The sequence below is a fragment of the Pezoporus occidentalis genome, unplaced genomic scaffold, assembly GCF_034315485.1.
Source record: "Pezoporus occidentalis ecotype Australia unplaced genomic scaffold, CSIRO_AGI_Poc_V1 ctg16, whole genome shotgun sequence".
NCBI lineage: Eukaryota > Metazoa > Chordata > Aves > Psittaciformes > Psittacidae > Pezoporus > Pezoporus occidentalis.
In genome coordinates, this window is record NW_026913425.1 from 5,212,113 (window position 1) to 5,240,066 (window position 27,954).

The following is a 27,954-nucleotide window of genomic DNA, read 5'->3' on the forward strand; positions in this document are numbered from 1 at the left end:
TTTTAACTCCAACAAGAATGTCATGTAGCTTTATTCTAAAAGTGAAAATCTTAAGTCTTGGTTCAAATACCAAACTGCATGTACATATATATATATATATATATATATATATATATATATATATATATTCATACCCCAGAGGCACTTCAGGCTCTAACAAGAAGTCTTTGCAGCAGTTACTATCCCCTTGCTTCGTGGGCACAATATCCAACAAACACAGGTTCAGCTGATATCCCACGGCTGTTAAAATAAAGTGGAATATGTATTATTATATTCAAACAACTGGCTGATTGTGTAGGAAGGAAGAGAGATACTGGCACTCTATTTTAATCTTTGTATAAACAAAACTACTTCCAAGAAATAACAGATGGCCTATTTAGAGCATGAAAAAGGGCCCTATTCTACTGTTTATTGTACTTCACTTATGTACAGTTCTGTTTCAATCATATGTACCAGGACATTAGAAAACAGGTTGAAAAGCTTAAATTCAGCAGCTAGTTGTGTCTGTGTTCTGCAAAGTGTATTGATTTCACTGAGAAGTCATAAGAATGTGAAAATATGAATTCAGTGACATTTGAACTTTCTGCAGACCCTACCTATAATGTTTTCTTCATATGTGGCTCTAATTACATAATTTGCATTCATTTTCAGAGGGAGGCAGTTTTGGTGAACATCATTTTTTCCAGCTACATTATCATAAATTATTCTGTTCTTATGTAGCCTTAAAGAGTAAACAAAAAACCCTGTAGCTTGTGATGGTGCAGTAAAATAGTATAGTGAAAGAACAGGTTTCACAGTTACAGTAACTGTAGTTGAAATTCTAATGAGCTAGACCCTAACTGCTACAGTGTAGGATAATATATGCTGGTGTTTAAATTGCACTTAAGAGTTGCAATGAAAGAAACTGAATAATGAAACAGCTCAGCCTAACAGTTGCTTGCCCAAGGCAAAACACTCTCAGTAAAAGACAAGGTTGTTGCCTAGGCCTCCAGCATGCAAGTCTGCCTTTTTGTTTCCCTTCTCCCATCATCATTTCTCTGCAATTTGGGTTGTTGTCTCCTACAGGAAGCTGAGTTTAGATCAGAATACTGTGAAAACAGTAGCTGGTATTGTTTCAACAGCAGTGGCTTCAGACTTGGATAGGCAGAGCTACTGTTCTTCCTGTGACCATGATCTAGCTGTTACAAAAGTTCCACCTACCCATTCTCTCAGTCCCTGGTCTGCAGCTGCAGAGCAAGACAGAGTTGTTTCTTTCTCTTTTTCAAAGATTCTTTGGACTGCTGCAGTTGCCACAGTCTTTACATGCTGTGTATGAAAATGTCAGTAGAGACACAGTCCTTTGCTCATGCTCTAAGGCTACAACAGCCTGATTAAATAAGCTTTTGAGTTCACACAGTGCTAAGGAAGCCCCATATATATGAAAGGCAACAGAATTGTGGCTCCAAGGAATGCTCATTTCATTGGGGAAAGCAAATGGTTTCTCTAGTGTTTTTCTGGTTCAAAGCCAATATAGAATGAATCCTTTTCAGGAGGACATGTCCTTTTATTAACATAGTCTGTTTATAACAGGAATTGTTCACTGCCAGCAAAGCAGTTTTAGCACCAGGAAGTAGTTTAAGGCAAAAGTATGCAACAAGTACAAGGAGTAGTCCTCAGTCTGCCTCCCCATTCTGCATCTCTCATGCTAGCACTACCAGGGCAGCTACAGTCACCTGTATAAGCTTCCTATACAGCAATACCAGTGAAGAAGATGGAGATGCAGCAGTAGTTAACCAGGTCCAGGGACAGTATGGTTTATTTCACTTTAAAATCCTAATCCTAGAGGTACAGCCACCATATACTTCACTGTTCAGCTGGATCAGTGTTTTCTCTAAGCCCCATCAAGACATGCACCATCCTGGTAAGCGGAGTCAGATTTGGACTTAAGACTTAGAAATCACTTCTTTCTACAACTGCACGCATACGAAGACAGCACTAGCAATTATTAAGCAGTAACCTGTCTAGGTACTTTTGGGAAAGAACTACAGAGAAGAGTATGTTGTGAACTGACTTTTTGAAAAAAAAAGAATTTTATCAGGGGCTCCTTCTCCACCCTTTTCAGTCCCTTATATATAGCAGTACCTGAAAGAATAGCTCTCCTGTCTTGTGTACTCCTCCCACATACCCTTTAATATAATTTTTGAAAAAAAACCCACAACAAAACAACAAAACCCTAATCCCAATTATGGTGGTGTTTTTCCTTGAAGGAGACAGAGATGGATTCTAGAATTTCACTGAAGAAAAGGTTCTGAAAATGTTAGTTATGTTAAAACAGGCGCTCTAGACTGTTTTGCATCTGTTCTTCCTCTTCTGTGGATACAAAACCCCCTATGGGATGACATTTACCTAGCTAGATTAGACTGCTAGCTCTCCTCCCTTCCTTTCCAAGCCAGTAGTTTAGGCTTGTACTTGAACTCCATTTTACCTATAAGGTGTGAGAACCAAGCTTTACTATAGCTAGCAATCTTACCGGAGCATGCGGCATCGATGATTAGTCAGTCTTTTATAGGCATCTTCTAAGTCAGTTATATTACTGCTGCTCCAGAGTCTTTCTCCTACAGCACTTGCTCGAGGCCTGTAAAGATATACTAAGGTTCAGAGTAGGTATGGTCTGCAACCAAGAATGGGTTAAAGTTCTTAATACCAGGTCTTGTATATACAGAAGCATCAATATTCATATCTGCTCAGGTTCAGCACAGAGCACTGTTATCACTAACATACAGTCCTGCTGGATTAATTAACATTTCCTGTAGCTGTCTTTATAAAATCTAATGATAAAGCAGTTCATACCATAATCTTGGTGTGAGGTTAGTTGCATCCACGAATTCCCCCCATAGGCAGGCTTCTCCACCTATTAAAAGCTTTTTCTGTTTTTCAGATCCTGAATTCAAAAGCAGAAAGTTATCATAACATTAGGCATATATCAACAATTTCATTTTCCAATACTGAGAGAGGATTAATGTTCACTTACTTGTTTTATCATATAAAATATCTATCCTGAGCACTAACTTGATGTTCCGGTAGTCTTGTTACTGAATGCAAGAACTACTGGGCCATTTGTCCAGAGAATCAGTTTACATTGTTTGTTGGAAAGGATTTTACCCTTTATCCTCTGAATACATTCCTCAGCTTTCTGACATTCTTCAGAGATTTCAGTCTTGATTTAAACTGTTCATTCTATCACACACAGCACATTCCTTGAAAAAGCTAAGAAGTCAGGTGCTCTTCCTAATCTGCTTTGAAAGCCTACCTTGCACAAAATGAAACCCCCAGGAAAAGCGTTAAGATGTTTGTATCAGCTTTAGCCAGAGGGGGAGAACACGTCTTTTTCTAGAACAGCCTGAGACTCCAGGAGCTTGCTAACTCAGGAATTCACTGTCTGTCTACCAGCCATTTTGCACAACTCTGCCCCTAATGCATGATGCATCTGGCCAACTAGACCCATTTCCTGCCTCATACAAGCACCAGTGCCAGATTCTTGAGGAAGGTAACACTCCTGTGTTGAGTGGAAATGGAGAGTTGCAGTTTTCATTTTTATTTGAGAATTTTCCAGAGTTCTAGCTGACTTTAAGGTCCTCTGATGACAGTGTATCAGATTATAGTGACTGCACAACCACTCTAATTAGCCTTACTCTTTCCATTTACACCTTACCAAAGACTTTCATTCATAGAACTTGTATATAAAAAAAAAAGTAACAAACCAGGGAAGTTAAGTGGTTCGACGCTGTAGTATTTCTTCCAGTCTTGCCCATAACTAATGTAGTCTAAGTACCAGGGAGCTGCCAGGATAGCAGTGAACCCAGCTCCAGTAACACTGCTCAGTTCATGAGCATAGTTGTTTTCCATCCACACTTGAACTACAGTGTCTGGTTTTAGCTAAAAGGTGAAAAAAAAAAACAAAAACAAACAACAAAACCCCAAAACATTAACGACAATCCTAATTGCTGTTATCAGGGAAAAGGATGATGGATTTCAAAACTCCGTATTTTGTTTTGGAGAGGAATATTTTGGAAGTTCCTTTTGTCATTTCTGCCCCCTCCCCCAGTCTAAAGCTGATTAACTCTTTGCTGGTTTTAAATAGAGTTCGCACTAGAGTGAGGCCTAGGTTATACTATAAACAGTTAATGCCCTAAGAGGGTTCCTACATGGACCAGTTATATGATCAGCTCTGAAAAGCTGAGCACCTGATGTTGCTAGTGCAGATGCAGAATTACATGAGGAGGGAAAGAAAAAACAGCTCATAGAAACTTCCCTACCTTTTAGTTTGATGCTCTAAAGCATATTGTGCTACCTCTGTCTACCTTTAAAGCTGGTGTTCCTGTTCTACCTATTTCACATGTTCAATAAATAATTTTAAGGTAGGCCCCACACCTGGGGACACTTGCTACAGTCAGTAGACTTGCTTTAACTCTAACAGACACAACCATAACTACTTAATAGTCTGCTTCAGAAGCCTCTGACAATATATTGCTGTTATGCAAGAGTATCTTATCTTCCCATCTTACCTGTGCTTTGTTATCAAACACTTCTTGCCAGACTATGTATCCTTTGTTATAGGAGGAAACAATGTCCAAAATCCTAGAATTTAGAAATAAGATCACGTTTGCGAACTTCAATGAAACCGGTACAGGCACACAAAGTAGCAATATATCCTACCCTAAAGTACATCAGGCCTTTTCCAGCACTGTATAGGGGACCAAGAAAAAAGATTTTTTTTCTGGTTTTGGCTTTCTGTGCTCTGCCTCAAAAAGCATGTGGCCCCATGCATAAGGAGAGTCTGTACAGTAACACAAACCGATGTTCAGAACTACCAGCAACTCATACACATGTCTAAATACATGTTATTTAAGACCAAGAGAATTAAATGGCTGCAAAAAACTTAGGACTTTTCCTCCCCAATGTACCAACATTACAGCAGATACAGTCTGAGACATCCAATACATCCAGAGTGTGCACAGAACTAGCTTACCTATCCTTGTTGTGTCCCACATTTTAAAGCTGTTAAATTTACACTCAGTGTATTAAAATACGAGAAAGTGGCATAGGAATTTTTGAAAACAATATAGGCTAACCTATGTCAGCTTCAGTATCTGCACCTCAACACCACCCTCAAACAGTGGCTGTAAAAAGCTGAGCAAAAATTAAAAAAACAACATACTTCTGAATATAGTAAGATTCCAGTTTAGCATAGTCAATGCCAAATCCTTGCTTCTTCATGAACTCTTTCACATCAGGGTTAGATTTCCTTAAATAACAAAACAAAACTAATTAATTAAAACCAGACAGAATCATTTTGTTTCGTTTTAAACCAGATTTCCCAGCCCTTTCCACCTACATACAGCACACTAGCTGATGCCTTAGGCGCACCATTGCCTGGATTGCACAATAGAGCAGCAGGCTGACATGATTTAGGTTTTTTTTTTTTTTGAAACAGTTTCATCTTCATCTGAAATACATCCAACAGTCCTCCTTCTCTGGTAGAACTGCTGGAGTGCATGTGCTGAAGCAGCCTCTGGCAGGCTGCTTCAAACTCCTAAGAGCTCTGGGGTTCCTGGTTTCTCTGTGACTTTTTGTGAAGATTGCCAGCAGGTCTAGGAACTGAGCAGCTATAGATAGTACCAGGGGATCTGAGGGGGTTACATAAAGCATTTGGGAAAATGCCCCCAAAAGCAAACCTTTTCTGATAAAGCATTTGTCAGCAATTTTCTTTTTAAAAATTAAAGCAATTCCTTAGTGTTCAGATTTGATGTTTCAAGAGAATATACAAATATTAACAAGATCAATTTGAATACTCATCTAATTAGATCTGCTCCAAATTCTATATTATTAGTTACTCTAGCAGAGAGACTCTACAATATTCAAACTATGATCACAATAGTAAAAATCTACAACCAATTGAAAAACCCTATTACTATATGCCATACTACTTATACAAGCACACAAGAGTCAGTACTGTAATACTTAATGTTAGCAGATTTTCTGGAAGGCAGAACTCAATGGAAAGAACTGCTTTTCCTCTAAAACAAAGCATTTAAATGTTAGTTATATAGTATTTTTCTATGATGATAGTTCTCTTTCCTGCCAAGTTAATTTTCATAAAGAAATCCTTTGGAGTACCTGAACCTTTGTGAAGCTACTAGCCAAAGCGAAATTCTGCACAACATCCTTGCTTGTTGAGGATCACAAGTACTCTGCCTGTAAATACTTACAGAACTAGGAGTGGGGATCTTTGGGTAAAGCGGTGAAAACTGTTTCACACAACTGAGTTCCACAATTGGTCCATTTAGGCAGGTTTAAGAGGCACTATATATATTTACTCTTTGAACTGTCACCGTACCAACAACTGAAGTTCACTTCATCTCCTCCCAAATGAATGTATGCATCTGGAAATACACTGCTGATCTCTTTGAAGAATTTAGTCATGAAGTCATAAGTTGTATTCAAAATCGGATTTACAGGTCCAAAGGACCCAGTTGGCTGTTCTTCATTGTAACAAGGAGTGAGAAGATCTTTTTGACCTAATAGAAACAATTAATAGAGGATATTCAGTTCCATTCAGTACTTTGTATGCTAACTTTGCTAGCAGGAAGAGGCAGCTACCTATATTTAAAAGGTTACTATTCATGACTTAAGTGCTCACCTATTCTAAGTATAATCAGTAGAGGTCGGATGAAATAACCTGACAAAAGTTGAAGAACCCTTTAACTTGAAATCAAGACTCCGACTTTCAGATCTGTGATTTAACACACATTAACTTATGGAGCATGTCATTAAACAAAGCTTCTGGATGACTACTTGAATAAAAAACCTTTAATGTATCAGGAAGGAAGCCAATTAGAAGGAAGCCAAATAAAATGAGAATGCTCCAGAGGCCTCTCCTCTTTTTATTACTCTGCTTTGTTAACACCTAAGTAGGTGGGAGCTATATGGCTTGAGACAGATGTGCTACCCTGGTCTGCCAGGAATTTACACAAGAAAGGAAGGTTAGGCAGAGATCAAAACTAAGCACTAACTCTTGAGTCAGGATATGTGAAGCAACATGAGCCAGGATAACAAAATAGGAAAAAGTTTATTATATGTAGGTTGGAGATTCCCAAGTCCAATTTATTTGGTAAACTGTGGTTCCAGCAGCAGCACTTTCCTGGCTGCTTGTTTCCTACTCTGAGCACGTTTTCCCCAAACAGGGCCCTAGTGGTAGATTGCTTCAACTACCATCCTCACATGCCTTAAGACTTCTCAGTAATAACTTGAATTTAAACGTAGGCAAAGCATAGTTACCCAGGTTCATAGGCAAAACCAAGCCTGGCTCCTGTGCAACATGTTAAAAAAGCTATTCTACAAGAAGCTATCAGGAACAATTGATTTTAGGCAAGGGAGCTGAACCGTACTCTCAATATGAATGTAGAATCTCATGTATCACCAGGCAAGCTGCTGACTTTTCTTAGTGCTCTATAATAGCAAAGACCACATGAGATGAAGTCTTAGAAAGAATGTTCAGCAAATTTAGTTTTTGCCTTGTACCTTTCTTTCTCATTTTAAATTCGTGAGAAAGAGCCTGAGGCATCTTCCAACATTGTAGCCACATCCCCACTGGATGAGCACAAGATTTACCCCATGGTTAAAGCTAAAGCTATCAAGTGCTAGAAAAATCATTATTTTCAGTTTGGTCAAAACCGTCTTATATTAACTGCAGTGAAATCACAGTCAGTGTGCTTTGAATTAAGGCAAAAAAGTGCTTGGTCCTTGAGTGCACTTAAACACCACCACTTTCAGGATTCAGTTCTCTATCAAAAGAAGTATTACTCTGAAACCCAGAAGACAGAGTGAAGAGGCATCCAACTTTGCTGTGTTTTTTACACTGGCAGATTACCAGGTTACTAGTAATAGTAACATCAATACTAGAAACATCATAGAATATATGATAGAATATATGATAATATAGATCTTATATATGCTGTACATCATATATATGATATATGATTAATATATGATAATATGATCATATAGAATATATGATAATAGAAACAACTAGTACTAGAAACATCAACCACTTCGAAAGAACCTTTCCAAAGCAGAAATCTCTATACTAGAGACAGCAACTCAGTATTTCTAGCCACTGCCTTATTACTCTAGAGTACTGGATGGGGAAGAACAACAGGAAGTCTAAGGCAGACAGGATATTATCCGTGCATCACACACACATCCAGCACAAGAAGCGTCCGTCAGCTTTCTCCACTCACCTTAGTTCTTCTAACACGTAAATATCATGACCATCACCAAGTCTGGCCCTTGCTTGCCTCTTATCCAGGGCCTTCGAAGCACTTAAAAGGCTGGTTTTCAACATTTTATTTGCTTGCAACACCCCACTTACCACAATCTCTTAACCATTAATACTTTTTTGGACATACCTTTTCCCCAAGATTGCGTGTGTCCTGGGGTATCAAACTCTGGGATAACTCTAATGCCTCTTAACCGGGCATACTCAATCACGAGACGGACATCAGAAGGAGTATAAATGTGATTATAGGAGTATGCTCCCTGTAAACACATTTAGAGGCAGTTTACAGAATGTTATACCAGCAGTTCATAAAATTGGGATTGAAGTGTTATAATTTAGACAACAGAGCGGTTTTACAAGTTGTCCTTTTCTGGTTTATCACACGTGCAACTGCACTTGACAGAACTTTCCAGTTTACTAGTGAGAAAAACAAAACACAAGCATTAAAGTTAACCCCTTTTCCCACACTAAACCAAATCTCCTGAGGAGGCCATCCTATCCTCCTTTGCTCACAGTTACTGAAGAAAACAGAAAAGCTAGTTTCTATTCCATCAGACTTTTTGAAAGACATTTTTCAGTTCTTCTGTACTGAGACAAATTAGTTTTCCCTTCTACCTCCGCATCATCAATTCTGAAATGTGGGGCCCTTGCTACATGACATGCAAGACTAATGGAAAAATTCCGCCGAGTTGGAAAGAATAGTGTCTTCTTCCAACACCTCTGCTTGTCAGGTTTGATACAGTGACCAATTTAGCATCAGGGCACGTTTGTTTTGTGACTCTGAATTTGAGCATTATTCCATTCCTGTGCAGCCAACAAATGTGACAAATGAGCCACTCTGCTACAGTTTGGTGAAACAGATGCTTGCCAAAGAGCCAAACTACATCATGACTCCTCATGATTAATAGCATCTTAAGCTTCCATTTATCTGGAAACAGTTTCTACAGCTGAGTTACTCAAAAAAGATAACGGTAAACAAGAAGCCTTTCAAGAGACTATTAAGACAAAGGCCACCTCCCTCTCCAGCTGTCAGTGGGGAAAAGGACAGAGCTCCACAGCCCTGTACTAGGAAAAACAATGTGCCTGTACCATGCAACATTTCCAATTTCAACTTATAAAATTATTCATGGCATCTGCTCAAGCATTACCTACGTAATTTTCATGAGGGTCAGACTCCTGCAAGAGTTTTAAAACAGAATCACAAATCTTGTGCTTAGACTCAGTATACTTAATTATTCATGCTTGATCTGGCTACTATTGTACCATGACTGAACAAGAACCTCATGATAGCTTTCAGTAATTAACAAAATCTGCTGTGAATCTGAAAATACAGAGATACATCGCACTGTAAATGTTTTAGAAAACAATCTCTCACTTTTGGACTTTTTGTAGACATGTTTTGTAAAGTTAACTAGATCTCAGACAGGGCAAAAGTACTAATACTGCAGTGGTTCTAAACCTAGAGCTGACAGGAAAATCTCTTACATTTGTTTGAGTGGCAGGAAGTCTACCAGTTAAATAAAAGAACAGAAATCCAAGCAGTGTTCACCACAGCAACTTACTTGCACACCACTACTGCTTGAAGACCTGCAAACACCAAGGATCACTGTCACCAGCAGATTTGCACAAGAAGAGTCAGGAAGGTCATTTACCATGCACCCACCAAGGGAGAGTTGAACACAGTCCAGCAGACACTCGGGCAGGATCTTAAACTTGGATTTGCTGGTTACTGATCCTCTGGTACTGCTTCATTATCAGCCAAAGCACATGTATTCTGGTAGGCTCTGCATTTTATTTTGATGAAACGTGCCTGATTTCTGCCCTCCCACCCTGCTCCAATGATGTTTACTCACCTTGTCACTTAACTCAGGGAAATAAATGCTCTGGTAAGGGAATGACTGATCATCTACTATATGCCAGTGGAGAACATTGAACTTGTTAAAAGCCATGGCATCCTGTAACAAATAATACAACACAGTCTAGTTAAACACCTCACTCTCACAGAAAACCTACATGAAAATGGTGGTCTTGTCCCAGTATATCCTGCATGCTTAAAGCAACAACAAAAAACCCCAACAAACAAACAAAACCAAAACAAAACCCAAAGAAAAAGCATACCATGTTTCACAAATCCTAGAAGCATACACCAAAATACATGAGCCTGTTTATACTACTCTGGCTCCATTCCTCTGCCGTCTATTTGCACCACTCCTGTCAACAATCATGCTACACTGGCTGGTAGAAGGGGATCTGCTACAAATGCTTATTAATTTTTTTCCACTTCAGAACATATCTGGGTAATTCTCTTTGCACCATTTCAACTTACAGAAAAACTTACACTTTTCTACCTAAAAACTTTGAAACTTGAAAACTAAACAGCATGAGAGAGTTTCCTACTATTTGGTACATCCCTACCCGTTACTGGCTTCTGCAGAATCCATTTCAAATGCATGCAAAATAAAACATGCATTTTCCCTGCAGAAGATAGCATTCCCCTTGTATTTTCAGTCAGACACTGTCAGTACTACCCTTTTTTGAACTTGAAGATAAATGTTAACACACTTATTTTAGAATTATGACTCCAGATGGACAGTTACACATACCCTGATTCATGCAGGTTTATTAGTTATCGCAAGTATTGTGTGCTGCATGCAGACAAAAGTAAGTTCTCTACATTGCTCATGACTGAGTAATTGGAACACAGTTGCTTCCAATCCCTTGCCACAAAACAATTACTTTTCACCCCTACTCATTTTTTTTCACCAAACTGGGTTTAAAGAAGTGACAAATCTCTACAAGAACCCCCATCAAATCCAAACAAAGACTTCTATTTTGTCCATTCCCCCAAAATTATCTTGTCTGTTTTATGAGACAGCATAAGTTTAATTACCAGATGTCTTCATGCATTTCTATCAAATACCATCTTTCCACATAGAAAATTGTATCTCCTAACCTTCACCTCAGCCACACCTTCCTCAAGGACAATGCCCTTCCTGGAAATACAGTACAACAGCTGAACACAAACAAGAAATATACTTGAACTGCTGCCTTAAGCATCTAATTACTACATGTAGTGAAGGGATTACTTCTACTTTTTATTAGGATGGTCTGGATTCAACCAGGTACAGGTTCAGAACACACACTTGTTCTGAAATCAGCAAAATGACATGAAGTGTAACTCTGGAAAAGTATTAAGTGTCACAGACATAATTTAAGGAAACAAAACAGTAACAACAGTTACAGAAACACAGCAGTGGTTGGTAGTCTCGACACAAGTAACTACTTGACGCTTTGAAGCACCCCCCCCTGCAAATGGAACACTAGGCAAAACACTACCTGCTGAACAGGAGCTGATCTTAAAGGAAAATACAAGTGGTAAACACCCATGGAGGGCCAAGTTCTGAGCATAGTTCAAGGACCTCAGAAATGAAGACTGGTTTTACTTGCACTCTCTTTCTGCCCATCTTAAGCCTGCCCTGTAGAGTTCTGCAACACGAAAGGGAAATTTCTGACACTATTTCATCTTGGAAGAGACATGACAAGAAATTGCATATTCCAACACTCAAAGGTTTCTTCATTTCAACCCACCAAATAAGCCCTGCAACAAGGGTTTCAACAGCAGAAAAGGGGAATAAAAAACAAAAAGCCCCAAAGCTATGATGACACAAATTTATCACCTTCCCATCAAAGTGGGACCATGCAGTTCTCAGTGTGCTTACTTAAGCTCTTTTTATTTGGGTTTTTGTTTGTCTGTCTGTTGCTTGGTTGTGGTTTTTTTTTTTCTTTTTGAAGGGACGCAGTGAAAGAAAGCAGTAGCTTTCAGTGAACATTTCCAACTTTCCCCCTCGCTCTGTACTACTGAACTACTGGCTTGATCTTAGCAGTCTAAGAAAGGACTACCAAAACCTGGTTATTGAAAAGACTGGAATTTTCCTGCAGCCACTGGCGCTGAAGCTAGGGCTTGCAAGGTCTCCCATGTATTGCTTGGTGATAAGTCAGATGTCTCAAAACATGCTCCCAGGAAATATCTGAGCTGGTTTAGGCAACAGAAAATAAAGAAAGTCCAAGGTACCACAAATCCCAGCCTCCTTTACAGATTTACTAATCCTGAGTCTGCACACCCAACTGCTCTCCAGTGTATGTTCTGACCTTCACTTAGCAAAGTTCAAGCTGTCCTTTTAGAAGTCAGCCAGAGGAGACAGGTTCTGCTTTCATACCAGCTCCAGCTGCTTTCAATGGGCAAAACACAACAACAAAAAGCATTTATTATTAATGATATAAAATCACCCACTTACCAGGTTTGTGAGAATAGATTTCACTGGTAAATAATGTCTTGAAGAGTCTAGTAAGATTCCTCTATGAGCAAATCTTGGGAAATCGTCGATTTCAGATTCATTGACAAGAAACTACGAGAACAAGATTTAAAAATTAGAACTCCCATTTTATTTTCATCATACTTAATTTTCAGCCTGTTAACAGCTTTCCAAAGTTAATTTTCTGAAAAAAAATATTTAATGAACCTAGTAGCTATGCTGTTTCTAGAAAAGCACCTAATAAGGAATGTGGTTGTCTTATCAGGACTGTGGTTTAATAGCTATACTTACACTTCCATAGTCATCTTCATGAACCAACTGACTGAACGTTTCCAAACCTGGGAAATAAGAAAACCAAGAAAGGGATCTGGAGTATAACCCAGTACTTGTCCTTCAAGTTTTAGTTAAAAACAGGACCATAACTATTTACAGGCATTCAAGCAGCTAGAAAGAATGTAGCTGAGTTTGTTTCTCTTCAGCAGTTTCCTTAATTGCTCAAGCACCACAGTTAAATTCTGAAGGGAGAACCATTCAAACTCTACCTTATACACAAATACTGAATATTAGCATTATAGCTCAGATGTACCAAATCAACACTTGAACAGTATGGAAGTTACTGAGTGTAAGGCAGGAATCTCTGGTGTTGTCAGCATCTATTCCTGTCATCTCTGCAACTGTTGAAGTTTCTAATTGAGCACGAAAAATCTGCTAATTTGGACTAACATTCCAGTAAGCACAGAAGACTGAAACTTCAGAGTTATGGTCTTCTTGGTGACGTGTCCACCATGTTCAATCGTCATGTGATGTCAAGAATAATTTTTTCACACTGTAGATCAGAGAGCTTTTTAGCACCCATGATTTAATTGGTCTGACTGATTTCAGGCACAGCAAGTGCCTGATAGTGTGCCACTGGATCTGAGATGCCAAGCACACAGACTGAAGGTGTGACCAACACATGTATGTGCACCCTTCCAGCCTCTCTGCCCAAGCATACTTCCCATGAAGGACTGAATGAGGGCAAGGCTCAGTGGTCAGCTGGGTCTTGTCCACCGTGGAGTTTGTATAAACCCAAAACAAATAGCTCTATAGGAAAAGTATCATCTTACCTCTTAAAGCACCCCATACCTCATCTGCTTTCAGTGTAGCCACAGGCTCAGTTACAGTTAAATGATCTAAAGAAAAGAAAGAAGTTATTCCTCGAGAAAGCACAGACTGACAGGATGATGCTAACAGGCATTAGAAATCCTTCAAGTGCCACATCTCCATTTACTTTTGAAATTCTAATCAATGCTGTTTTTAACGGTGATACTGTGCAGCTGTTTTTATGTGCTCCTGAAATAATGCAAGCTACTAGTCAAAGAGAGTCAAGAGTTAATCAGTAAAATGATAAAACAAATATGGTGCTTAATAATGGCAATGTCAATGGCACACAGGCCAGAATTCCAGCCAAGTTTAACCTAACTGTCAGTGGTGAGACTGCCACACTGGAGGGAAGGGATGCCATCCAGAGAGACCTCAACAGCCTCAAGAGGTGGGGCAGTGCAAACCTCAAGGAGTTGGGGTGGAGCTTTGAGCAACCTGGTCTAGGTGAAGGTGATCTTGCCCGTAGCAGGGGGGTTGGAGCCAGATGATCTCTTAAAGTCCCTTCCAACCCAAAATATTCTGTTATTCAATGGAAGCACAGCAGGTAATAGTTTTGCATTTAAGACGTAGGTGATAAGGGTTGGGTAACTAAGCCAGACCTAATGCAAAGTTTACTTCCTTTACCTTCCTTTTATATGGATTCTGCTTACATAATTTTTTAGAGATATAGCTTGTCATGTAATATTGTTAGGTGCTTTGTATAATGGTCTAATTACAAAGAGGAAAAAAACCCAAACAAAGCCCAAAACAGACCCTACAATCTAACGAGCATATATACAGGGCAGCAAGATAAGGTATGTTAAAAGTAAGGTATGTTAAAAGAAGAATGCTATCTGAAGGTGTCCGTAACAGTCCTCCTTTAAGTTCGAGTACTGAAGTACAGTACAAAGGACTGTATGAAAAAAAAAAAAAACAAACAACAAAACAACACCAAAACCCAAACCCAAAATGTTTTGGTTTTCCATTTAAAGTAATTCAGTAAATTTTAGAATTTTAGTGAAGAAAGAAATAACTTCTAAATCCATTCTTTTTAAATTACATACATATATATAAAAAAATAAATTCTATCTACAAATCTATAGGTTTAGATTATTATTTAAACATCAAAGCAATAATAAACAGACCAGAGTTGCACTCAAAGTGGCAGAGAAAAAAAATAAGGATTAAATTGATGTTCAGTGATTTATTTGGTCTGCCTCAGAATGAAAGAACAGCTAGATAAGTTATACAGTTAAAACATTTGTCTCAGTTACCAGACAAAAGCCATTCAGGGACATGAAGAAAGTACCTCAAGTTTCCATTTTAACCTAAGCACAGATTGCTTATACTGGAATTTCTGGGTGAGAAAGAAAAGAGAACTTAGAAGACTACTGGAATCTCCACAGGTCTTTCTGTGCTGATTTGTAGTTCAATCAGGATTTATTTCTGAGACAGCAGGCTTTTTTTCTGTACCTATAACATATACCTTAAATGAGTGCGGAACAAGTTTTTTAATGACTACTTGAAACTTTTTACATAAACAGGCAAGAAGACAGCAGGGAGAAGGGCAGATAACTTGTACTTTGGTTACATATCCAATATTCTTGCTATAGGATACAGTCACTGGCTCATCCATGCCATCTCTATTAAGAAAAGGAGTCACACACACAGTATCACAGTATGCTAGAGATTGGAAGGGACCTCAAAAGATCATCTAGTCCAATCCCCCTGCCGGAGCAGGAACACCTAGATAATGTTACACAGGAATGTGTCCAGGCGGGTTTTGAATGTCTCCAGGGAAGGAGACTCCACAACCTCCCTGGGCAGCCTGTTCCAGTGTTCCGTCACCCTCACTGAGAAGTGGAACCTCTTGTGTTCCAGTTTGTACCCATTACCCCTTGTCCTATCATTGTCTGCCACTGAGTAGAGCCTGGCTCCATCCTCGTGACACTCCCCCTTTATATATTTATAGACACTTATAAGGTCACCCCTCAGTCTCCTCTTCTCTAAACTATAGAGACCCAGCTCCCTCAGTCTTTCCTCATAAGGAAGATGCTCCACTCCCTTAATCATCTTCGTTGCCCTGCGCTGGACTCTCTCCAGCAGCTCCCTGTCCTTCTTGAACTGAGGGGCCCAGAACTGAACACAATATTCCAGATGGGGTCTCACCAGGGCAGAGTAAAGGGGAAGGAGGACCTCTCTCGACCTACTAACCACCGCCCTTCTAATACACCCCAGGATGCCATTGGCCTTCTTGGCCACAAGGGCACAGTGTTGGCTCATGGTCAGCCTGTCGTCCACTAGGACCCCCAGGTCCCTCTCCCCTACACTACTCTCTTAACAGTCGTTCCCCAACCTATACTGGAACCTGGGGTTGTTCCTGCCCAGATGCAGGACTCTACACTTTCCCTTGTTATATTTCATCCCGTTATTCCCTGCCCAACTCTCCAGCCTGTCCAGGTCTCGCTGGATGGCAGCACAGCCTTCTGGCGTGTCAGCCACTCCTCCCAGCTTAGTGTCATCAGCAAACTTGCTGATAGTACACTCAATTCCCTCATCTAAATCGTTGATGAATATATTAAATAATACCGGTCCCAGTACTGACCCTTGAGGCACTCCACTAGTTACAGGCCTCCAACTAGACTCAGCCCCATAGACTACAACTCTCTGGCTTCTCTCCTTCAGCCAGTTCACAGTCCACCTCACTACCTGATCATCCAGTCCACACTTCCTCAATTTAGCTGTGAGGATGCTGTGGGAGACTGTGTCAAATGCTTTGCTGAAGTCAAGGTAGACCACATCCACCGCTCTGCCATCATCCATCCACCGTGTTATTTCCTCATAAAAGGCTAAGAGATTGGTCAAACATGATTTCCCCCTGGTGAAGCCATGTTGACTGCCCCTCATAACCCTCTTATCCTTGATATGCTTTAAGATGGCACCAAGGATAAGGTGTTCCATCACTTTCCCAGGGATGGAGGTGAGGCTGACCAGTCTATAGTTACCCGGGTCCTCCTTCTTGCCCTTTTTGAAGACCGGAGTGACATTTGCTTTCCTCCAGTCCTCAGGCACCTCTCCCGTTTCCCAGGACTTGGTAAAGATGATGGCGAGTGGTCTAGCAATGACTTCCGCCAGTTCCCTCAGCACCCGCAGGTGCATCCCATCTGGACCCATGGATTTATGGATGTCCAGATTGCTCAACTGATCTCTAACCCATTCCTCATCGACTAAGGCAAGCCGCTCCGTCGACCTGACTTCATCTAAGGTCTCAGGGGTACAGGGCTCTTCAGGACTGCCTGCAGCAGAGTAGACAGAGACAAAGAAGGCATTCAGTAACTCTGCCATCTCTGCATCTTCTGTCACCAGGGCACCCATCCCGTTCATCAGTGGGCCTACATTGCCTCTGGTGTTAGTTTTGTCTGCCGTGTATTTGAAAAAGCTCTTTTTGCTGTCCTTGACCCTTCTCGCCAGGTTTAATTCTAAGGATGCCTTAGTCCTCCTAGCTGCCTTCCTACATCCTCTAGCAGCAGCCTTTATTCCTCCCGTGGCCAGCCCCTCCTTCCATGACCTGTAAACTCTCCTCTTCCACTTGAGCATACCCAGCAATTCCCTATTTAGCCACGCAGGTCTCTTGGCCCTCTTCCTTGACTTCCTACGTGTCGGGATGCTCCAATCTTGAGCTCGGAAAAAGCAATCCTTGAATGCCAACCAACTATCTTGGGCCCCTTTACCTTCAAGCAGCCTTGCCCATGGGATTTCCCCTAGCAATTGCTTGAAAAGGCCAAAGTTTGCCCTGCTAAAGTCCAGGGTTGCAATTCTACTTGCTATTCTACTAGTCCTACCACACAAGATCCTGAACTCCACCATCTCGTGGTCGCTGCAACCAAGGCAGCCCTCAACCCTTACTGCTTCGACCAGACCCTCCTTGTTAGTGAGGATGAGATCCAGCAGCGCTCCTCTCCTGGTCGGCTCATCCACCATTTGCAGGAGGAAGTTATCATCCATACACTGGAGGAACCTCCTGGACTGCGGCTGGGTTGCCGAGTGGTCCTTCCAGCAAACATCAGGGAAGATAAAATCCCCCACAACGACCACAGCCTGTGACTGTGAGGCCGCTCTCAGCTGCCTGTAGAAGGCCTCGTCAACTTCCTCACCCTGATCCGGTGGTCTGTAACAGACACCCACAACAGTATCTCCCCTGCCAGCCTGCCCCTTAATTCTCACCCACAGACTCTCAACTCTCTCAATCCAGCAAATGACTAATAACTGCGTATTTCAGCATATGTCCTCTGAGCAAACAGAAAACTAAAACCTTGCTGAAGTCTGGAGAGCTGATCTTACTACATGAAGAAAACTCTTATGTTATTTGTAACAGAAAACTCCTTTTCTACAGCAGAGGGAAAAACTGAGTGTTCCGAAGAGTGGAACCTAAAAATCACAGGATCTGACAGATTCTCTAACAGATGAGAAGAACCAGTTTTGCTTAAAGTTCACAAACCTGTTTGAAATTCAACTAGTAGTAAATATAACCAGTATAATAACCAGTGGCAGAAAAATTCTAAAGTGTTAGCAGTTTTGCTGATCTACCTCATTTGCATTGAAATGCACAACAAACTTGCACACAAAACCCAACAACTTGGTTAAATGGACTAAAAAAGATTTAGTAAATTTAAAATCAATACATTCTATTACAAGTCTAGTGGAATTAATCCTGCTACAGATGTATGACCTTAAGATTAAAAGGATTTTTTTTCTACAGATCTGTATCCTGGATACTAAACAACTACCTTGTACAGTACAGAAGATTATCCCAGGACAGAACTAGATGAGTTGAATACATTGATTTCTGAGCTAACCTGCCCAGACCAAAAGAAATACTCAATTTATCCTTATTTCTGTCAAACTTCTTTGGTGTCTAGGACTTGATTTTACAGTACTTCTCCAGCCTGGAATTCAGCCACAGAACTAAAGAAGCAGAGCAGAACAAATCCAATATAACTGCCCTGTTTTAAATCCTTTCTTATATCTGCTGATAGAAAGTGTATTTATAACACTATGAATATAAAGTTCAACAAGTATTTTCCGGTTTTCCTGACATAACAGAAATACCATGTACATGAGCCATTGTAGTAGCTTTCAAATATAGTTATTTCTAAGGACAGCAGATTAATAAGTAAATCCGGCCTTCAACACCCTGTACTGAGAGAAGGGATGGTCTCCTGACTACAAATAGATCTCACCATACGTAACTGGGCAGCGCATGGCAAAATACCTCTGATTCTTAATGACAGCTACTAGGAAGGGTAGCAGCAGGTAAATGAACTGAATCCTAGTTAAACTGCAGAAATCACAGGCTACCCTTCTAACCAGCTTTATGATTCACTGCGGGCTGAGACTCCCACAGCATTAAGAGCAAGACCTGTCTTCCGGTCGGTACTATTGTTAAACGCTCCTGAACGCCACCGTGAGCCTGTGGTTTGCAGTTCCTTAAAAACACCCCATCTGCTGGCTTCTACACCGGACACGACTGGGGCACAAGCGCTGACGGGGCGAGCAGTGGAAGGAGATCGACACGCGGCGTCCTGCTGTGCGGGGTACTCACAGGCCTCGCTGGAGCCGAGGTGCGGGTAACTGTGACAGCCGGAGTGCTGGGACTCGATCACCACCTGCAGCTGCAACAGCTCGGGCTCCGCTCGGCCGCCCAGCGGCCCGCGGCTCCGCTTCCGCCAGCGGGACTGTCCGAACATGTACTCGTAGTACCTGCCGGGGAAGCACAGGCGCCGCGGGAAACCCGAGGTAACAGCTCCCGCCGCCGGACCGCCGCCGGCAGCCCCGCATCCCGCCGCCACTCACCTGCGGAAGGCATCCTGCAGCAGACCGCAGGCCGGCCCCGCCGAGGAGCCGGCGCCGTGCAGCAGCTGGAAGCGGTCTGGGGCCAGCTGCAGCTGACGGCGCGAGGTGCGGACCCACTGCGGAAGCGGCCACAGCGAGTCCTCGGGGCCAGCGCCCGAAGCGTCCCCCCACTCGGCCGCTTCTAGCCCGGGCTCGGCCCGCGGGCCGCCGTGGCGAAGGCTGGTACTCACCAGCACTGCGGACACGAGGAAGAGCCCCATCAACAGCCCGGCCAAACCCATGGCTCTGCCCATAGCACCACAGCAGCAGCGGCTCCTCCAGCAGCGGCCACCGGCTCTAAAGGAAGCTCGGCCCCTCCTCCGCCAGCACGGGGCAGAAGGGGGCGGGCTTTGCGAGCGCGACTCAGCGCCCGCCCGCGGCCACGGCTGCCCCCGGAGAAGTAGCTGCCGCCGGAGCGGGGCCGCCCCTCGGGGCGTCTCGTCGCTCAGGGACACGGTTCGGTCCTCGCGTGAAACCGCCCGGGGAACAGCGAGAGGGCGGCGCTGGGCCCGAAATTCTGAGCGGTTTCATTTCTGTGTGGAGAGGTCGCTACGCTCTTGTGAAGGGGAAATCAACACATCTCTTGTACCGATACAAATTCAGTCTCGGGAGAAATCACTTCTTAACAGGCTGCAGACTGTGTTATAAGCTATAGCATGAATAAACAGAAGTCTGAGTTGCAGTGAAGTATTTCCGACTTTAACCAAGCAAACTAGGTGTTTTGATATCTCAATTCAAATTTTGGAAAGCTATTGTGAAGTGTTCAGAAGGCAAATCGAGCTTTTGAAAGCTAGAAGGCACAGTGGGGAGGAATTCAGGCTTTAGGCCAGCTCTAACTGAACGATTAATGCAAACTCTGAGGTGTCACGGCTGTGGCTTTGGCTGATGCACCAGTTCAACCCCTAGAGATGGGGGAGCTGAAACCTGCATGCTGTTAACTGCAGTGTGACTGAGGAGCTGGTCAGCCATCGTTCCCTGGGCAATGTAGAAGGGTAACTCTATAGTCACATGGTCTAGGTTACAAAATAGCCTCTTAAAAAAAAAAAACAACAAAAAAAAACCAAAATAACTAGAGTGTCTCCATAATGAAGTTTCCATCTGTTTGCAAAGAACACTCCTTGCTGCAGAATTACGAAAAAGCAGTAGGTAGGGTTTGTCCTCTTTCAGCCTATGTCCCTTTGAGAGTTTGTGGGAGCAGCTCTTATTTCCTCCAGGAAGGCTCCCTGGGAGACGCTGGTAGTTTGCTCACTAGTGAATCACTGCAGGGCTGGGCTGCACAGCCGTTTAAGAGGTGAGTCCCGGCTGTCCCCAGCGCTGCTCTTGGTCACACAATCAGATTTATGTGATCCAGATCCTGGACTCAGCGGCCAAAAAAAAAGTGATGGCACACTAGGAACAGGGGGAATAAACTGCAGGATGAGAGGATGGTTGGGACTATGCCAGGCTTGTTTAGACCCATGAACTGCACCTGAAGGAATGAATCAAAACACACTGGTTTTGTTAGTGGCTGTGTAAGCTAAAATGCTAACTTGTAAATTGAAACTGCTCTGTTAATTGTAAGCTAAGATGTCAACTGAGACTGCTCTGGTGAGAGCAAGATGGGCAGGTGCTGCCTTGGGTATGTATAAAACAAGGATAGCCTTTGAAAATAAGAAGTAACCAAGACAGATGGGGCCAGTTCACCCCTCTGTAGTCAGCCAGGTGTGAAGATAAGAAAGGAGTGACCAAGATAGACGGGGCCAGTTCTTCAAGATAAGGAACAAATCAGAACAAAGTGACCTGAAACACGGACACAGTTATTAAGTAATTCACAAGAATCTGTTGCACATGTACAAGCACAGATGTCAATCAGTTGACACAGTGAGGAAGACTACAGGTAACCACCAGAGACCCCTTGAGACCACCACTCAGCAAGAAAGTGCATATGTAATCAAACTGTAAATATTACAATTAGCTCCAAGAAATCTAGTGAATATGTAAAGCATTTCCCAGAAAAGTTGTAGATATGCGTAAGTTTGTTGTATATATGGATGCTGCTTGTAGACTCCAGGAATGCTCACCTTTGCAAAATGATTCTTGTGTGTGCCCAGTGCTGTAATAAGAAATGCTTGCTTTATAAAACTACAAATCGAGTCCTACAGAGTTTCTTCAACTGTCTTTTGTGGTAACAGCTGGATGTGCCCATCCATCAAGCTGTCTGGTGCAGGCTATACATAGCAGAATGTTACTTAATCTTGTCATGCTATAAGTAAAAAAGCAGTTCTGTATTACGTGATACCAACCAGGCACACCGCACATAATGCCTGCATATATGCACTCCTGCACACCAGCATGCTATGAGATATGTAGAAATGGCAGTGCAGTCTTTTCTGGCCCTCTGAGGGGCCAGGCTGCACTGTGTGAACTGGCCCCGTCTTGGTTACTCCACCCTTATCTTCAAAGATTACCCTTGTTTTATACATACCCCAAGGCTGCACCAGCCCATCTTGCTCTCAACAGAGCAGTCCCAATTCATAAACTAACATCTTAACTTACAATTTTCAGAGTGGTTTTAATTTACAGGTTAGCAGTTTAGCTTACACAGTGACTAACAAAACCAGGGTGTTTTGATTCATTCCCTTCAGCTGCTACACTTTGCTGTTCAAGTAGTGGCAGAGGGTTTTGCCTGTTAACACACACCCTTCCCATTGCATGGTGTGACTGTCTTCTTAACTGTGCTTACTCAACTGTTCACGTTGCCTTCTTCTAGTCATCCTTTTAGGCATATTTAGAAAATCGGGATTATTTCATAGTTTTTTTCAGCACAAATGAGAGATCAACAAACTCTGCTGGGGAAGTAGAAGGCAAAGATGAGTGACCAAAGTTGCTGGGAGCTGTAAGATACTAAAGTCTGCTGTTTACAAATAAGTGTTAACCAGCCTGGCCATCACACTTGATGGTGGCTGTAGATGCACTAAGGATTTTTGCTTTGAGTTCTCTTTTTAGTGGTTGTAGCTTTGATAGAGCAAGGCTATTCTATACCAGTTAAGTACACCTATTTATTAGTTACCTAATAAATACCTATTTATTATTGACAGTCTTTAAATAAGCTATTCTGTGCACATTAAACTCATTAAGTAATTTCTGCATTTGTTTTTCCTTCTCTAGGTAGATTTTCTGATGATGAATAAAGAGAGCAGGTAGTCTTTCCTTGTGTAAGTCCATGAATATAGTTTCTTTTACCCACTTGTATACCGGACAAACTTGTGGAACTTAGTATCTCTGAGACAGCTACCTCTCAGGCAGTTTTGCTTGAGCCTTTTCACTGGGATTTAAATGTTTCAGGGCGGAAAGGTGGAGTAGACAGGCATGAATGTGCTATCCTCATTTTCTGAGGAAACCTAATGGTGGTCTTTAATAACCACAATCAATCTGAGTTTGCATTAGTATTTTTAGACACTATTATGTAACCCAGTTTTATATTGTATCTAGGGCCTGGTTCTAAGCTCACAGGGAAGAAGCAGAGGATAAGCAGGGAGCTTTAGAACTGAAGAAAATCTGATTGCAGACTGCAGTCCTCTAGTATGTAATCTTCAGAGGCCTGCTTATTTCAGTGGGATTTTCACTGTGCATGGCAGACTGATGAAACAGCAGAGCTGGGACTGTAATTGTTTCCATGTGTGCACAAGGAGAGGAAACATCAATGTGATTAATGTTCTTTAAAAATAAATAATTAAATTTTAAAAGCTTTAGTTGATCCAAGAGGCATATCAAGGGGAAGTTCAAAAGCAACAAAGAGGCTGGACTAGCATTGCAGAGAGGTGGAATGGAGTCTGAGGTTAGACAGCAACAGGCTGATGTTTGTGCTTTTCCTCTGAACTTTCTCATTAGGGAATGAACGCAAAGCCTGGAAGATCCCAAGCACACACAGGTGATGTGTGATAGCCACACTTAAATTATTATTAAACGCAAGAAAATGACAGGCTCCATGGCCAGACAGCATGTTGTAGTTACCTTGTCTCCTATGCACCCCACAACCACACCCCATGACCACCCAAAGAGCTTTCTTACATTTCCCCCTCCCCAAACAAACACAGCATGCCCCCTCTGCCATGTGAATGAAAACCCTTGTGTCAGTGATAGAAACACATCCATGTGCCCTGGAAGAGGAAATGGTTCCTTATGTTCTCAGAGGACAGTAGAACACCAATGGAATGTATTTTATGTGGTTGTTACTTCCTATTAGTTTGTGGGGAGGTGTCCGAAAGATAAGGCCTTTCTTAGTGTAAGTTATTAGTAGAACATGTAAGTGGCAGGATGTGGCATGGTCATTTCCTTCTCCTGAAGAATATGCACTGTGGGATTTAATTCTTGAATAATTTTTCTGTCTTTTACAGAATTACTAGTTGTCTCTAGCTTGCCTTTTTTAGAGAATCAGATACGGATTTTGGCAGTGGAGGAGAGAGGCGAGATCATACGTAATAGAATAAATGTGGATGAAGCAGGAGTCTGGGAAGCAAGGAGTCTTTTGCAGCTATCTGTAGAAATAAGGAAATAAGGCCATAACAGCTAGGAACAGTGGCAGAGAAAACACTTCAGCTGAGACATTTTTACCTCACTTGTGTAAGGAGGCTTTTACAATGGAAGTACATTTCAGGTAAGAGGTACACCGTGTTTTACATGCTCATTATAGTGGGACAAAGTGTCATTATTTTGCTTGGTTTTCTTTTTTAAATTATAGGTAGGCTGGTACATCAAGTGATAGCTAAGACTTTAGTGATAACAGGTACCATTATGTTTCTACACTGTACTGTGATTAGCAAATGCTGTTTTAAAGTATCTGTGAATTGTTTATGACTTTATACCCTTAACTCATAGGACAACCTAGGAAACCAATGACAGTATTTCTCAAAGATCACTATGCTCCAGGACCAACTTAATGTCTTGAATGTGAAAATCTATCATTCTTTTTACTTGGCCTGTCCTATAAGTTTGATTTCATGCTTCTGAGAGGAATGGATTTTGATTCTTTTTTGTTGTGGACTTTTGGCTTAGCTTGTAAACTGTGTAGAATGGGAATACATTCTTATCTATGCCTGTAAAGACTTACACAGCTTCATAGCTTATGAAATGACAAAGTTGTGCTTCTACTAGAAGCCTAGTGAATAAGTGCTAGAAGTAGTATTATGCGTTTTTATAGACATTTTTAAAAACTCTTAAGTGGAAACATGAATCATTATTCAGATAAGGAACCTGCATCCCCTGGTTCTATCAGAGTGGCTTTTCCATTCTCTAAGGTTAAAGTTAAGTGTCCATTAGTTACAGCCTAACCCTCTCTTCTGAGTGTTCTAAAGAAGGGATAAAAAGTGCTACAGTGAAAAATAAAACGTGCTATGGCTATAGCTGAACTTGGCTTTTGCAACAGAACTGTACAGATTCCTTCACACATCCCTATGTTAAATAGGAGGAAAAAAACTCCAAAAGCAGTTTCAGACATTAAGGCATCCCAAAGGTTCATCTTGCTAAATAAAAGGGTGGAATAGGGCTTGACAGCAGTGTCTTATAGGAGGAAGTGGTAAAGCTGGTCTCAGTTGTTCCAATTCTGCTGTGGCTATAGCAATCACTTCAAAGTGACTGGAGATCTCTCAGGATTATTTCCAGGTATGCAAAGAACTGTACTATGTATTCTCTGCAGCTAACTCTCCTTTGTACTTGGGAAATAACAAAGCAGTAGCGAGGAAATAGCAACTTACTATTAGCCAAGTAACATTCTGTGACCACTGCAGTCTGGTCAACATATGGGGATATTACTGGCCCCTAAACTAAGGTGTGAATTGACACCAGACTGGGAATTCCACATTAGTGTCTCTTGAAGACATCTTTAGAGTAAGTACAAGGCCAGTACATTAATTTTTGAATGAAATTTATCATGTTTAACAGAGTGTGGTTTTCCCAGTATATGGAAACCACGTGACAATTTACCCACTTCACACCCAAGCTAAGCTAAACCAAATTCATAAGTTAGCTGAAACTGACTTAACTTACAAGTAAATGTTTTCACCGATGTTGTAAGCAGTTCATCTGCTCCACTATGTGAGTAGCAGAACATACAATTTAAGTATGAGTAGTATATATATCCTTTGCAGATGAGCCTGTATCTTTACATGCAGTAGCTTGCTTTGTAGGTAAATGGCATGGGTACGTCAGCGGGGGTACCTTGACTACAAGGAGGTTTGTGACTGAATAAGGTAGGATGACAATTTCATACTAAAGTAGCTGCTCACATTAATTTCCTATAGGGGAAATTTGTGAAGATTATGCAGTTTGGAAATAGAATAAACTTCTAGCAGGGACTCTTTTGCTGCACTGTAAATTCCCAATCTGTTTTACACATGATCTTCTGTATGGTGATTGTATGTCCAGATTTTGCCAGACGTACCTTCTGTTTTATCCTGGCCACTTTGTACAGATTTATTTTAAGAACACCCTGTATATATCAGGGGTGTTCAGGCACCAATTAGATCTAGAAATCTGGAAAACCTTTACAGCCCAGAAATCCTGTGTGTGACCAGAGAGTGGCTGAATTATGGGTATAGAACTGTTTGACTTCAAGTATGTTTGTTGTTTGGAGAGAATTTCAAAATGGAAGAAGATTAAACAGGAGCTGTGTGTGAGCTACACACTGAGAATGCTGGTACTGATGTTGACACACATAGGTAATTAGGGATGAGAACTAACCAAAACAGGATGTTTAACTGATGTAACTTGAAGAAAACTCACAAGCCAAAGCTGCTTCAAACAATAGCAAGTACAGAATGGATGCACATGCCAGGCACATGATGAGTGTAAGTATGTGAACCAGCTACAAAGCAAACTGTGGACACAGTATACATAATATATACATATTGCTTTGTAAAGGGAATTGTGGTTTAGGATGCCAGCCTCACTGTGTGTTACTGTCTGATTAATGTTTTGGTGTTTGCTATGTTATTTGAATACAAGAAAATCTGAATGATTCTGATACTGAGGCAAGTCTGTGGCTTCAGTATCTACGCCCCTATAAAGTGTGAAGAACATGACGGGCGAAAGCGCCAGCATATGCCAGATACAGAAATGTCTACTGGCTAGCTATAAAACCTCTTGTGCTCTTCTGTTGATTTGTCTGTTTGCTTCACAGCTGTCTATGAAATGTGAGATTTGGAGCGATGCTGACTCCAGGTTTGGGGATGTCAGACTGATGGATTCTCTTGTTCTGGTGAGGAGCTGCTGCTTCCAAGTAGATTGCTCCGGGATCTTTAGTTTTATCAATCCTGGTTCTGTCTGCAGTGATTGCAATAGGATATCAGAAGGAGAAAAGACTGAAGCGAGTAAGGGCTGTTGTACAGTCTGAGTAATGATCTGTGCCTGATCATTACTTGCTGGTTTCTCGGACCGCTGTCCATCACTGCGCACACAGTTTGGCAGGGTAGGACATGGTAGAGCAGTCCTGGGTTAGAAGCAAGGTAGTCAGCAAATGAGTCACTATTTTGAACACAGAGCAATATTGGCTGTTCATGCAGAAGGAGAGTTTCTTATGCTTCTGGGGCCACTTCCCTGAAGATTTCCAGATTTTTCACTACTACGGCCCAAACATTCAAGTATTTCTGGCCTTCTGCTAAGTAAAGTTGTCCTGTTTCTGCTGCTCCTTCCTCCTCAGGGGGAGGACTCCTCACACTCTTCCCTTGCTCCAGTGTGGGGTCCCTCTCACAGGACAGTACTCCATGAACTTCTCCAATGTGAGTCCTTCCCATGGGCTGCAGTTCTTCACAAACTCTCCAGCATCGGTCTCTTCCACAAGATGCAGTCCTTCAGGAACAGACTGCTCCAGTGTGGGTCTCTTCCATGGGGTGCAGTCCTTCAGGAACAGACTCCTCCAGCGTGTGTCCCCAGCAGGGTCACAAGTCCTGCAGCAAACCTGCTCTAGCACAGACTTCCCGTGGAGTCACAGCCTTATTCGGGCAACCCCTGTTCTGTCGTCACGTCCTCCACGGGCTGCAGGTGGAGATCTGCTCCATCATGGACCTCTATGGGCCGAAGGGGGATCACCATTGCCTGCACCACAGGCTGCAGGGAAATCTCTGCTCCAGCGCCTGGAGCATCTCCTCATCATCTTCTTCACGGGCCTTGATTCTGCAGAGTTGTTGCTTTTGTATATCCTCACTCCTCTCTGTGGCTGCAATTGGCATTACACAGTTTTGTTATTTTTTTTTTAGCCCTTCTTAAATCTGTTATTGCAGAGACACTACCACTGCTGCTGATGGGCTTGGCCTTGGCCAGCGGTGGTGCATCCAT

The 27,954-nt window shown here is 41.9% G+C and overlaps 1 protein-coding gene across 1 annotated transcript; it reads right to left on the reverse strand.

The window, feature by feature from the left end:
* Nucleotides 1-27,954, reverse strand: HEXB (hexosaminidase subunit beta). The gene is given in 17 exon segments (XM_062612278.1): nucleotides 1-84; nucleotides 119-240; nucleotides 2,510-2,614; nucleotides 2,830-2,920; nucleotides 3,741-3,915; nucleotides 4,545-4,617; nucleotides 5,198-5,284; nucleotides 6,377-6,557; nucleotides 8,448-8,577; nucleotides 10,171-10,272; nucleotides 12,613-12,723; nucleotides 12,922-12,968; nucleotides 13,737-13,802; nucleotides 19,355-19,512; nucleotides 19,606-19,927; nucleotides 19,930-20,088; nucleotides 27,909-27,954. Coding segments are annotated over 16 exon segments (1,914 nt in total). The 3' UTR covers nucleotides 1-84; nucleotides 119-179.